Source organism: Polyodon spathula, chromosome 8, assembly GCF_017654505.1.
Source record: "Polyodon spathula isolate WHYD16114869_AA chromosome 8, ASM1765450v1, whole genome shotgun sequence".
Classification (NCBI taxonomy): domain Eukaryota; kingdom Metazoa; phylum Chordata; class Actinopteri; order Acipenseriformes; family Polyodontidae; genus Polyodon; species Polyodon spathula.
In genome coordinates this window covers 42,498,064-42,512,485 of record NC_054541.1, presented here as the reverse complement: position 1 = coordinate 42,512,485, position 14,422 = coordinate 42,498,064, and the positions used below count along the sequence as shown (strand labels likewise).

At 36.5% G+C, this 14,422-nt stretch overlaps 1 protein-coding gene across 3 annotated transcripts in view; it reads left to right on the top strand.

The window, feature by feature from the left end:
* Nucleotides 1-896: 896 nt before the first annotated feature.
* Nucleotides 897-14,422, top strand: part of LOC121319982 (protein kinase C-binding protein NELL2-like) — a 70,296-nt gene continuing 56,770 nt past the window's right edge. The window contains exons 1-6 of one of the 3 annotated variants that reach the window (XM_041258022.1): nt 897-984; nt 1,118-1,332; nt 1,599-1,727; nt 8,143-8,293; nt 11,930-12,103; nt 12,198-12,294. In XM_041258022.1, coding sequence (XP_041113956.1) covers nt 1,281-1,332; nt 1,599-1,727; nt 8,143-8,293; nt 11,930-12,103; nt 12,198-12,294 — 603 coding nt within the window. In that variant the 5' untranslated portion in view covers nt 897-984; nt 1,118-1,280. Of the gene's footprint in view, nt 1,333-1,598; nt 1,728-8,142; nt 8,294-11,929; nt 12,104-12,197; nt 12,295-14,422 lie in introns of all 3 variants that reach the window. The other 2 variants (XM_041258023.1, XM_041258021.1) reach the window with 2 other exon arrangements.

Here is a 14,422-nt window from a genome sequence, read left to right as displayed (position 1 = left end):
ATACATATGTTTTGTACTTTTTTATTTGCCATAAACATTACATTGAAGAATCCCAATTATAGTGACATTTTTTTTTTTTTTTTTTTTTTTTTAGATAAAATAGCATTTGGTTTTGCGGTCTTCAAGAGAAGCTGACCGATAATTTCAGAGGCTGTTTTCATACCGATGGCCGGTAACCGGCATAATTTCCCTAGTTTGTAAACCAGCACTAGATGATATGTGGACTAAACGACTAACGTGACAGTTTGCACAGTACCGCAGTCCTTCCGGTCCGTGGAATATCTGTCAGTTTTTTAAGGCGATATTTGGTTTCATTAATAGATGCTGCTGCTGCATATACAGTATATTACATGCTGAGTGAGACTTGCGTGATGATTACTCAGATGGCTTTTGAATAAAGTGTCACTGCTACTGCTTACCTCAGAGTTTTATTTGTTCTGTTCTGTGACTAAATATCAGATGAAAATAAATAAATAAATAAAATAAAAGATTGTCGGGTGATTTAAATGCTGTTTCAGTTGTATGTTGACATTAAGCCAATCACAGAAATTCATTTACCCAAGCCATTTTATAAAATGCAATAACCGCACATACAGGTGGAATTTGAATTCGCAAATTCTATCATTTGCTCGTGGCAATGGTGGCCACAGAACTCCACATTTATATAAATGGAAAAATAAAATATACAGTTCTGTAGCAGAAATACCAGTTTCTTGAAATCACATATTTGAAGAAATTAGCAGTGGGCCAGTGTACTTCTTTGTTTATATATGCGGGTTCCTATATAATTTAACACGCTACGTGCAAAACGACTAAACTGCAGCAGCTGTTGATAAAATACTGACAGAACGAGGTGGTTGCTTACAGGATCCACAAGGGGGCTGCGGCTGGTGTCGATCCACTCTCTGACTCACTTGCTCAGTCATTGTACAGTGTATCTCTTGGTCAGGCTGCTGAAAGCGGAGTCTCAATAAATCTCCAAAGGTTCGTTTTCTTTCCCATTATCCCGATGCTACCTTTATCATCCAACAACAACAGATTCGTTTTCTGTTTGTGACTCGGACAACAGATTCTCGCATTTTAATGGAATAGTCTTTATTTTATTTTATTTTTTCAGTTGCTGTTTGAACTTCTGCAGATGGTGATGCCTACATTTGGGGATGCAAACTAAGCAGTTGCTTATTTGATCACCTCCTCCGCGCCTATGTGACTCTTGCTAGAGTGTATTCTGAATTTACAAAGACTTGGCCAGAATAACATGGACTAAATTTTCTTTCATAATGGGATTAATAAAATTTAGCATCGCGCTGTGTATTGTATGCGTCTGTTCAGGTAAGAGTTTCCGGAGATTTCAAAAATACTTAAAAAGACATACAATCAAATCAGCATACCTTGTTATGTCCGTGTGGGAATTTGATACTGGAAACAAAGTTATTTTTAATATAAAGCGCTGTCATACATTAAACCGAACGGCATGAATTCCAATGGCCTTAGTCATACTCTGCACCTATGAATATGCATCGAAGTAATAAAATACATCCACTGCTAATTTTGACATAATTCACTAACCTTTTTTTTTTCTCCCTTATGTTTTTCAGTTTTAGGTTTCGGGGTCGATCCAGCTTTGCAGACCAATTTTTTCAATGAATTTCAGCTCGGGGAATCTTTTGATGGAGTTTCGCAGGTCCACGGATTTCACAATGGGAGCAAAGCATTCCTCTTTCAAGGTAGGAGGTGCCAAGGATTCTTCTGGTTCCATAATAAGATACATATTATAACAAAACAAAAAAACAAACAAACAAACAAAAAAAAAAAAAAAAAAACGGTCATTGGAAAGTTTAGAGAATCTTTCGTTTTGGGGCACTGGAATTTTTTAAAGTTTTAAATTGTAGTTTTCTTTAACAGTACAAAATAGGTTTACAGTACACGCTTACAGTCGTGACAGATATATGAAACAGTTGGAATGAACTCGCTGCCATACTGGATTGTACAGTATAGTTTTAATACCGAATCGGGTTGCGTGGCACCAGAGCATTTTGTGCACAAAACAAAGTGGAATATTCGTTAAGGAGGGGGAGTTAAACATGTTGTTGGAAACTGTCATATAACCAGGAATATATTTTGTCAAAAGGTTTATGCCTAAAGCCCCTTTTACAAGTTCAGAACACATCTGATTAAAATTATCCTTCACTGCATCGCTCAATGGCAAAAATATCTGTGCAAAACTGTGTTATGTAATTTGTAACGGGAAGGCGTAGCCCAAGTAAATTATGATAGGAAGTGTGGTTAGGAAGACGAATGACGCGCTTGTAACAGGTGCTTATAAGCAGGCCTGGGTGGACCAGGAGTTTACTGTGGACATTGCTCAGACATGCCAAATCTACTAGCAATGCAGTGTTCAAACAGGCAATGGTTATATTCATACTGCAGTATGGTTTTTATTTTTGGTACTGTACAGATGTAAGATTTTGACCCATCCACAGACAACTGTATGATTCTGTGTATGGGTGGGCATTTCAAATAAAACATTTTGAGTTTCCAAATGCTAGTCCAGTTTTGTGGTTTATTGATTTTGTAATTATTGTGGCATCATAACAGGGCTGCAATAAACAGCACTATTGAAATACCTAAGGCAAGCAATACCAAAAGGCACAGCCAGTGGTAGCCAGGGGCAGTAATTGGAATGCTCAGATCATTTGTGTGGAACCACGCCCCCTCCATCAAAGAAGAACACACCCCATAATTGTTTCTAGTCGGAGCAGGAACATCTAGCCAGTTTCTTTACAAATTAATTAAAGAGGTAAAGGAATGTATTCAAGATTTATTTACTCATTTTTTGAGTAACCTGTATTTATTGAATTACATTATTATTATTCAAGTACTCTAACTCACCCTTAAGTCTGTCTTGTTGTGGAGATCCCACAGACTTTTCCAGTTTGAGTCCGTCTTTGTTTGTGACTTAGATATAAGGCTTTAGGATTTTGACCACTTTTGTCCAGTGGGGTATGGGAGTGAAAGACCATTGTTAAAGTGTGTAGTTTGGAGTACTATAAGGTATACCTACAGTACCGTACAGCCTTGTGTTTTAAGTGAAAAATATGTTATTAAAATAGATATTTTGTTTTTAAGTATGTAGCATATAAAAAAATGAGGATATCAAAAGCAATGCACTATATTCTATAAAAAAATAACATAAAAACACATAAAGGCGTGACTGACATACTGGCAAAATCTCAGTTGATGTCATCAAATAATCTTTGAAAGCAAATGGACTCACCCAGGATCTTATCATACATTTTGGATTTAAAGCTCAGTCAAGGTGACAGCAGAGATGAACACAGAGTATGGTTAAGTTTGTACCAAAAGAATGGCTCCTGAGAAGAAATGGCCGATGCCCACGTATATGCACCTCTTGCCCTATTTTAATCAGAAAACAGCCTAACTGGAATCTAGTAAAAAAAACTGAATCTGCAAGTATGCAGTACCACCACGTTTTAACTTCTGCCAGTGTTAATGTTAAAAAGCAAAAAAAAAAAAAAAAAAAAACATATATTTGCTATCAAAGTTTTGCCAAAATCAGTATGCAGCTATGGCCAAAAGTTTTGCATCACCCTATGAGTAATTTTGCTTCATAGTCGAATGAATTGAATAATGTTACGTTAACATATTGAATTGCGTACCGCTTTTTAGTTTTTCATATACTTAATGAAAAACTGAAACAAATGAAAAAAATGTGACATTTCAAAATCTAACATGAAATACTGCACTAGTATTTTGGCTTCCGGTAGACTTTTGCAATATCATTGTGTAGTTTATTTGATTGCATGATGATAAATAAAATATCTAAATTATGTTCATATATATAGTTTTTTTTTTGTTTTTTGTTTTACAGTTCAAGGTGATTCAAAACTTTTGGCCACCGCTGTAGATATGACAGCATGAAGTCCTTTTTTTGAGAACTGTAGATAGTAATTCTGTGCTTAACTCAACTTCTTACTATCAAGCAAGCTGTAGACATTTTCTGTGCTTCTATCAATGAAGGGAGCCATCTGGGTAAAAAGAGTCAATAATGCAAAGAGCTATTGATAAAAAGACAGGGATTTAAAGGAAAAAAAAAAAAAAAAAAGAAAATGCCCTTAAAAAGAAAGAAGGTTATGCCCGCTGTGAAAACCGGTGATGTATAGCTGCTGTTTAAAACCCTGGGTGTTCATGGGTGGGGTGGGGTGGGGGGGGGGGTGCTGACTCCCAGCAATCAATATTCTTTTTTAGGGTTAAAAAACACGCAATTTCTCAGCAGTTTGTTTCTTCTCCACAATTTCTAAACACAAGTATGTCGGGTATGACAGCATTTTGTATTATTTAAGCACTAGACCCCTAATTAGAGGGCATTACCATCTAGTAGCTGTGCCACCAGAGTATTACAATACATACAAAAGTTAACTGCCAAGATAATAATCATGGTTTTATTGCAATGGTACACAGTGCCGATATTGAATTTTAATTTAACATTTTAATAGTTTGCTTTCGTTCCGCTTCATTTTTGATGTTACGCAATCATCTATTGTGAGGTAGTGCCCTGCAGTGGAGCTTCCTGAATGTTGTGAGGATTCTTAAGTTTAGTAGTATGGGTAAGCACAATTTGGATGTCTTGCTTCCCAGTGGTTTACGTTACTGGCAGCTGACTATATGATAGTCTTGTTTTTTTTTTTGTATTTGTTGCACAAGCATGCACACTTGGTTGTAGTTGTTTTTATGGACATTATTGTAATCTGTGCTAAATCCACTAGTCTGCTGAAATCCCATTCTCTTTGGAGACGCTGCAGCGCACCACTGTATTAACGTGGACTGTGCAGCAGACTGGTGGTGCAGAGCGCTGTTGAGATAACAGGATTCCACCAGCTGGAGCTCACAGCAGTTTCCTGTTCAAGCCATTTGAGCTGCAGGATGGCTTGACAGTCCGTGTTTTGCTGCTCCAGCTCAGTGCTGTGCCTCTCCAGAATAAAGTGATCAGAAATCCCATGCTGCTGCCAGCATGCCTTCAGCTCAGCTCAGCTCAGCCCAGCAAAGAGAGCCTGTGTGAGCAGAATAGAAAGAACAAAAGAATAATACAATCTGGCAGATGTAAAATTAATGAACTCACAGAAAAGCTGCTTTCAGTTCATCATGCTGAGGATGATGTATATATATATATAGTATAATATATCTAGATAGGATATATATATATATATATATATATATATATATAGAGCTCAAAGAGCCAGCTGCCCAATCTTTCGATATGTTGTACATATCTTTCTCAAGGGAGCATGTGTTTTAATCAAAACATTGGAGGTATTTATAGGTTTTTGACGGCATGACAACTGCTTGTTATTGCTTAAGTTTATTATCTGCCTGTCTCGCCCTCCTGGATTGGCGTAATACCCCAGTCCACCTCTCACTTCCTCCCATCATTTCCTTTGTAGGGTGATATTTTGTATAAAACACAATAATAAGCTTTTAGCGATAATGATAAGATAATAAAATCGAATATTCCATGAAATTAAAAGAACATGTCTTGTATATATTAACTTACTGTCAAGAGCATACTCTGTGTTGTTGCTTCTAAAAGTTGCTGAGAATCTGCATCTGAACAAATACAGGATGATAATGCCAAGCTCAAGAGTAACCTGCTTTATTAATGTATTTTATACATATTGTTTTGTTTTAAATCAGTCCCAACTGTAGCCATCTGTCTTGAGCGAAACTAATAATATTTAACATTACAACGTCATCAAAGAGAGATTGATGTTTACATTCAAAAAATATATTTTTTACTTAAACATTTTGAATGTAAACATCAGTCTTTCTTTCCTACTTTCACCTGAAGAAAGACCTTTGAGGTCTCGAAAGCTTGTGATTAATTCTTTATTAGTCCAATAAAGATAGCACACCTCCTACGGAATTCATTAATTGTAACCCCAACTGCAAATTAAAAAAAAAAAAATATATATATATATATATATATATATATATATATATATATATATATATATATATATATATATATATCCATGTGATTAGGCCATAGTGTTAATCTAGTTTTCAAACCTTTTCACTATCAGCAGCTCCGCTAGTGTGTTGCGATCCATATCCCATATTCCAATACGCTTTCTCTACGTCTCTCACGGTCTTTCCAGTTTCTAACCAAAAACCAAGCGAAGGAAAAGATTAGCGTTTCTCTGGCCCCTCTTATGCTATCCAGCATGATCCCTTGGTAAACGATTCCAGCTGCGTCTATTGCTTGCAGCTGCTACCTCGTTTACCTTCCAGGTCAGTACGTTCCTGCAGCAGAGTCTCGCTTCCATCCAGGCTGACCGACTTCCCGACCTCAGAAACGAACTGTCAGGTCAGCCCGTCCGGAGACTTCTCCATTCGCTATTTAGCACCCTCACAGGTTGAGAGGGAGATTTACAACCAGAACTCATTGCATTTCTGTCACAATATGATATTATCTTAAATGTTCCCTATGAGAAAACACAAAATTAAATGCCATATGGTCATATGGTTAATTGTTCAATCAGCCAATAAAAAGAGCAATCATGTTTTTTTTTTTATATTTGACATGAATACTACTACTATGACTAGTACACGCTACTGTAACTATTACTGCATGTTAATGCATTGCGTGCAGTGTGTCTCCTGTTGTGTAAAAGATTCCACAGTTTGAGCAGCCTACACAGTGTATTAACTTGTTATAAATCCATAAAACAAAGATTGTACTAGGAACAACTATTAAACATAAAAAGTGGTGTTGTTTTTGATAAGTTTAGAATGTTGTATGCATGGGATGACATTTGTACACTGGATAAGAGCTGGGCTGCTCTACATCACTAGGAGTTCGTTATTACAGTGTATATCAATATTCTTAACCAATGAGCAGAGTCCTTTTTGTATAGAAACTAAAAGTATTTTGTGTTTTAATAAGTGTATTACATGTTAAAATGCGAGTGAGTATGATTAAATCGTACCCAGTCATCTCCTGTCTCCGTGTTAATGTGTGGAAATGAAGCCTTGTTATACCCATTTCTTAAAAATCTCAACCCGAGAACCCCCATACATATCGCACGTTGAGGACTGAGTTTTAACGAAAGGGGGTCTTTATAATAATGTTTCAAACTGAATTCAAGCAAACATGTTTTCCAGTGTTAGAGATGTCAGCAGTTAAGAAGGAAGGGTGTGAAAGTGGACTGTCAGCAATGTTTTGACAGGGAAAGAAGAAAAGTGTGTCTCTGTTCCCAGAGGACCAAATCAGATCGGACAGAAATAGGCCCTGATCCTTTTCAGCCAATGTAGCTTCAGAGCTTCTGTAATACTCATTACTGCACCTTCCTGGCTTTTGTTTCAGGTTTTTATTTATCGATAACAGAAAAGGGCACGTTTTATTGTGTCAATTTTATTTTTCCTGCTGCTGGGATTGAAATGTTTATACCAGTGCAACATGATATTGCCTACTGCTTAAATGCAAAGCTGTCTCATGTCATTGTGCATGCATTCCATAGCTAAAAATGAACACTTTGATGTGATTGCTTTTGAAAAGCTTCATCATTTATTGATAGTTCAATTTAAAATACCAGAGATGTATGCATCGAGGCTAAGAACTGGTGGGAAAATAGAAGATAAAATAGTGAACATCTTTAAAAAAAAAAAAAAAAAGAAAAGGTACAATTCTCATATCGTAATAGTGCAATATAAGTGAATGCAGTAAAAAGCTGGACTGCTACATCTGATTGAAGTGGTTCAAATTGAGATAAATAAACTTACATATTTAGCATTCATGAAATGTCCAATTTAGAATAAAACATTTTAATCTCAGTAGTTTTCAAGGAACATAGTATTAAAGTCAGACAGATGTCTTTATTGGTGTCTTCATGTTATAACACAAATATATTTTTAAAGATTATTTTGAATATTTAAGTCACATTTGGAGTTCGTGAAAGCTTTTCTCAACAATGTGAGAGAGAGTTTGAAGTTCATTTTGTTCATTTAATGTAAGTAAGATATTTGGTATAGACCCACTTTAAATAACAGTCCTCAAAATAACAGTCTTATTAAGGATTAACTTGTATTCTGAAAGGAATGATTCCTTTAATGGTTTATTTTCAGGTACCTCAAGAAGCATTAAAGCATCTCCAGATGTAGCTGAGCGCGTTTTACAGAAATTAAGGAACAAACAGGAATTTACGATTCTAGTAACACTGAAGCAAGATCGGCTCAATTCAGGGGTTATTTTATCCATCCATCATGCAGATCAAAGGTAAGCAAATGGCAGTTACAGTGTTATCTTCTTTTTTCAGTAAACCCCCTGCTGTGTAAATGGTAGATTGGAGCCGCCTTACTGCTCACAGACAGTGTCTCTAGGTGTTTGTTTTGCATGACTGAGAATGATGACCATCTCCTCCCCTCCCTTCCCCCAACCCACTCACAAGCACACCTGTTCTGACCCCATCATACCATGTTGCACTAAACCATTCCACAAAGCCACCAATACAAGGCAATTTATTATATAGAATGCAGTGGGCCAAAGCTATGTTCCTAGTGCATAGGTTAATCAAATAATGATTCTAGGATTGAGTTTGCTCTTTTCTATCCATCTTACATGATCTGCCTCTGTTTTACATACATCTAGAGATGATGAAGCATGGTTAGGGAAATCGTTAGTACATTTTATAAAGAGTATTGCAGTCTAGGTGCTGGATTGGGAGAAAGGGGTGTTTTCCCTCTATTGCAATCCCCTTTTGTCATTTCTAATTCCTTGCTGAAATAACAGAAGCATCAGGCGATTAAAGTGCAAAAAAAAAAGCCCAGTGAAAGGGTGTCATTCCATACACAGCTCAGGACTGCACAAACGTGGGTAGGCATTAGCATAAGATGTACTATATATGTTGGCAAGGAAAATAGGAACATGCAGTTTACATTGCCTTTGACGACAGCTGTTTGAATAATTATTAACATTCCGTTTCCTAAGATGTTACTCAATTAGAATGTTCTCTTGAACCATGCAATATGAATCATGCACCTGTATTTTCTTAAAGAAGTCGGGGGACCTGACCTAAACTCATTACTACATTGCAAGTATTGCTCTCTGGCAGCACCCTTCCCCTTCTTGAAGACTTTATTTTAGGTTTAAAGGGCCAGTGTTTAGTAAAATCAACCAAAACGCATGTCGAAAATCAAAAGAAAGGTACATTTTGTAACAAACAGAAATGTATGTTTGGATTCTGACCCAACCTAAAGAACATAAGAATGATTTCTGGTAGTGACATATGATTGCTAATTGGTAGAACTGTTTCGCTTTGTATGAGAGACCATCAACCTTGCTGTTTCATGGACTTTAGGTATTTTTGCTCATTTAGTCTGATAGATGAGATTTGCATATTTAAAGTATGGTATAAAAAAAAACCCACGACATCTTCACCAGTTATTTTCTATCAGAAATTACAGATAGTAATATTAATTACTAAGAATCTATGGTCACACACATACCCCAAACCCCTTCACCAATCAAACGAATGCTACAGAATAAACTGCTGAGGTCCATGAGCTAGCTGTATCTTTTTCAGATACTTAACTAAAACTTTCCACCTTCAGATGAAAATGGACAACTTTATTTGACATACTTGCTTAGTGATAATTACTCGATAATATTGGTAGGGGCTCTTGCAGAATATCACCAACTGTCAATTCTTGGAATTGTTTAGATCAAGATCTAGGAGCCCTACCAGGATTCATAAAGTATTTACAAAGTGTAAATACTATTTAACATGAATGCTTCAGTTTTGTGTCAATGGAGCTTACATAAATCAATTCATCCCAGACCCTGTAGCCTTCAAAATGGCTTCTTATTGAACATAAAAGTGAGGTTGATCTTGAGGGATTGTTGAGAAAGCACAGAAGAAAGCAGAGACATTTACTTTAGCATGCTTAATTAATTTAAAGGAGAATTCCCAGCATTTTTTAAACCACAGAAGGCGTTATTAAGTGCACCTTGTCAGCTTTTTGTCAGATTTGTGCATGTGCAGTATGGGACTCATTTTGGCTACTTCCCCATCTTTTTCACAACCTCTTGCATGTATTTTTTGTTTTAGGAATAATCGTGTAGAGAATAAAAATTGAACTGAATTTTACAATATCATTATAGATTGCTTAGAAAGAAATGCCATCCTACTCTTTTATGTAAGAGAAGTGGGCATTACTACAGGGGGCACCATTATCAGCAGGGTTCTTTATCTTAATTGCATTGTGAATCAGTCAGTACTCAGTGAGTTTTTGTGATCTTCACAGTAGTCATATCATTTGTGTTAAGAACACCAGCACTACATGTCATTATGCCTGGCTTGGAGCCAGCTTTGCAGTTAAGTACAGTAGAGAACGGAGTATTCACAGACTCACTGTTTGTGCATCTGATTACCTTCTTCAACAACACTGTAATTCCATTCCTGATTTTATTTTTGTTCTGGAGCCATATATAATACAATATATCACCACACCATCTTTTCCCTGATTTCATTATCTTTGGTAGTATGCTGTTTACTGAGTACTGGTAATTTGCATGTATTGTCAAAAATCCAGTGAGTACAGTGAGCATGTCTGTCACACAGTCTTCTGGAATTCCATCTGCATGCTACTGTACAGACAGTACTGCAAAAGGGACTTTGAGTATTCCGCATGCTACTGGCATAAACCACCTAGCACATGTAATGTCCTCATATGCAGAATATTACGTTTATATAAATATAATGTATAGCATACAAGTTGCAACCAAGTGGATACCACACAACCAGTGTCACACATTCTGGAACTATGGAATTTGCTTTTGTTGACTTTGCTGAGTGAGAATCTACATGAAAGTGAAGTTAAACTGTTAGGACCCACCAGTAATTCTAATTCCTGTGAAGACATTTTAAAGTTTTTTTTATTTTTTTTTTAAGTTGGCGATACAGATCCACAATTTGAAAACTGCTCTACAGGATTCTTCTTCTGCATTAATAACAAAATCTCTGTTTATCAGTATTCAGTACAGAGCAATGCTAAGGGATTTGCCTTCACTTTAATGGAGCAATACTATACCACATGTACTGCATACTTATTTGCTAAAAAGAGGCATGATTATATAACACAGCATGTAGCCTGCAGTATGAGCAACAGCACTCTGCTGGACATTTTCATTCGGTATAATTGTATTTTTCACATTCAAAGGAAGAATATGCATTAAATCTTCTTGCAGTCACGGGTGGTATATAACACAAGATTTGAGCTTATCAAATGCAATACCAGTGCCAGCATTAGATTAAGCTAATGGACTCATGCTTAAAGATATGCATTCTTTAAAACGAGTGTGCTGTACATGATGGGTAGATACTGTTTGCTTGAAATATTCTTAATACTGGATCCCAATCTGGTAATGTGGTACTATTTAAGCAATAGCATCCTAGAGGGCATTACCATTTAAAAGTGGCTACATTAAATAAGACACGATTGGGGCAAACTTGCCCCCCCCCCCCCCCCCCCCCCTCCCCATTTTTACTGCAGTAGGAACTAGTATCAACATGAATAAAAAGTGAGGCGCAGGTTTGCCCCTGGTTTAACTATTACAACATTACATCTTTACATCGCCGACCAGTTTTTGTATATCACACGGCCCCTTTTGTAGATCTCACATCTTTATATGGCCTACAAGTATGCAAAGTTTCATGAGTATCTGTCTTCATGTACTATATGTTTCATTTACTTTAAGTTTTTTTCCCCACTTTTTGACCATGCACATCTCCCAGTAAGACCAAGCACAGACTGAGATGTTTGGTTTTGACAGTCTTTTGTGCCATTTGATTCTCTGTTGGCTGTTTCTTCCATACTAACAACTTTAAAACAAATGTTTTACTGTGTTTCATAGGTTTCTGGAGTTGGAAAGTAGTGGCCATCGGAATGAAATCAGATTGCATTACCGTACGAAGAGCCAGCAGGCTCACACAGAGGTGTTTCCGTACATTTTGGCTGATAATCAGTGGCATAAAGTGTCTATAGCTGTCAGTGCATCTCATGTGGTCTTACATGTAGACTGCAGCAAGTAAGGAAACCAAGAAATAATTTTGAGACAATTTCATTTTGCTAATAAATGCCATGTAAACATTTTTACAACATTATTTAACTATTTATTTTAGGATATATGAAAGGGTTGTGGAAACCCCCTCAATGATTATGCCTGGCGACACAACCGTTTGGCTTGGGCAGAGGAATAATGCACATGGCTCTTTCAAGGTAAGAATATGAAAACACGAATGCTTGGTTTTTTTCTGTTTTAGTGTTGTGAAATGTATACTTAAAATAGGGTATAACATGTGTGTGTGTTTGTTTACAGAGCAAATAGGTGTAAGTACCATTGCTCAAATATTCTATTGTTTTGTAAGAGGAACTAGTTTCTCTTGCACTTCTTCATGTGTAATGCTATCGCTATTGCTACCAGTGATGCTGCTCCAAAACACCTAACCAATCAGATTCTTTCAGTTTCATGTATCAAATTCAACAAGCACAATGCAGAGTGGACACCAAACTAGACTGTCTAAACAAAGTGGGACGACTACTCATTTTCAAAAAAGAAGGACTGGTCATACTAAAGGGACCTTACTGGTATCCATGGAGAAAGCTTTACTGGAATAAGTCAAAATAGAAGTTCTAGCAAGTCAGAAAGGTGGCAAGTCTTTTTAAAACAAATAAAATTAATTTGAACTGACTTGCACTTTAATTATATTAGTTGCTGCAAAAAAGGCAGTGTAGTTGCTGAATTTGCTGAGCATTTTTCGGGGCTTCTGTTATACACCATCAAGCATTATCTTCTAGACGTCAGGTACTCCCCTGAATCATGCAAACCTGCTATACTGCATGTGTGCTGGCAACAGAACAGCGAATGTGCTGTCTCCCAGCAACATTAATATTCACAGCAAGTAATATAAAGCTTGCAAGGTTTTCTGGCAGGAAATCTGTAGTATCATTAATACAATTCCTAGTTCCCAGTACATCAGATTTATTCATTGGTCAATCTACAAGCCAATTACCTATTAGGTTTATAAATCTACCTCGCAAACGCAGTCCTGCTCTGCTTCGAATTACCACCTCACCCCGAACCACCACCATGGAGGGGTGAGCATACCCCTCTGCCTAATATTTTTTGTTCACTGGGTTGGACACGTCGCATAGATTTATCATTTTATTCTTTGTTTTTTAGCAGGCAGCACAGTAATGTTCTGAAGGATGAGGCTGTGCGCCAACTATTTTTCTTCAACTGTTGTTTGGGTTCAGTGTTTTTGGAAATCTGTAAGATTTTGTATTATAATAAAGGTGGTTATTTAATGCAAGATTGTCCTGACTGAATACATGTAACATCAGATGCAGTTTTATTTTTAAAACTCACTGAAGAAATAGACTGCACAAGGACTGCATTTATAATAAATACAAGTCACTGTACTACCCCACTATGGCTATGACTAATACCACTACTACTACTACTACTAATAATAATAATAATAATATAATAATAATAATAATAATAGTCCTTAAGAATTGCATATAAACACGAACTAAATGCCTAGATGCCCTTTCATGTTGTTAATTTCATTTTTAGGATGAGACTTTGAACAGCCTAATTGCAGCACTTATCAAAAGTCACACTCTGGATTCTCAGTAGATATGCTGTGATTCGCAGCAGAACGAATATAATAAGCAACAGTATTGCCAGGGAAGGCAGCTATAAAGCAATGTCCCCTGTTATTAATGGTGACTACTGACAGCTTTTTCAGCTCAAAGCCTTGTCTAGTGTACTGCAGTAAAGACTATGGAAAGGGTTTGCTTCTTATCTTTGTAATAGTATAGAAGTATATATTCCACCTGTTACAGGTTTCATCTATTCTGATGGTCATACCTTAATATGCATACCTACCATTAGTTCTGTGTCTTTGTAGGCACCATAAGAAGCATATTAGTAGTGGCAATAATACTTTATTGTTGAGATTTTTAGTGGAATGCATTAATGGGAAGGTAAAAGAAAAATAAAATAAAACATTACTGGTTTCTGGTTTTTAAATCTAGGTTTTTGAACCAGTAAAACTGCAGCTGATATTGTTTAGTAGCTGAAATAGGACATTAGTAGAAAACAAGCACAGTCAAGCACAAAAACAACAAAACAAAACAAAAAAATCTGAATTATGTAAAGAATAGAATAGTCCCAATAGAAAGTTTCTAAGTTTTATATCCCATATGAGGTCATGTCACGGATGGATTTCAACATAGGGAAAACACTCTGAATTGAAGGTGCCAAACATACAACAGCAAAATAGTTTTCTATATAAACACATACTTATTTGATCCCACGTTTGGTACATGGGAACTTCCC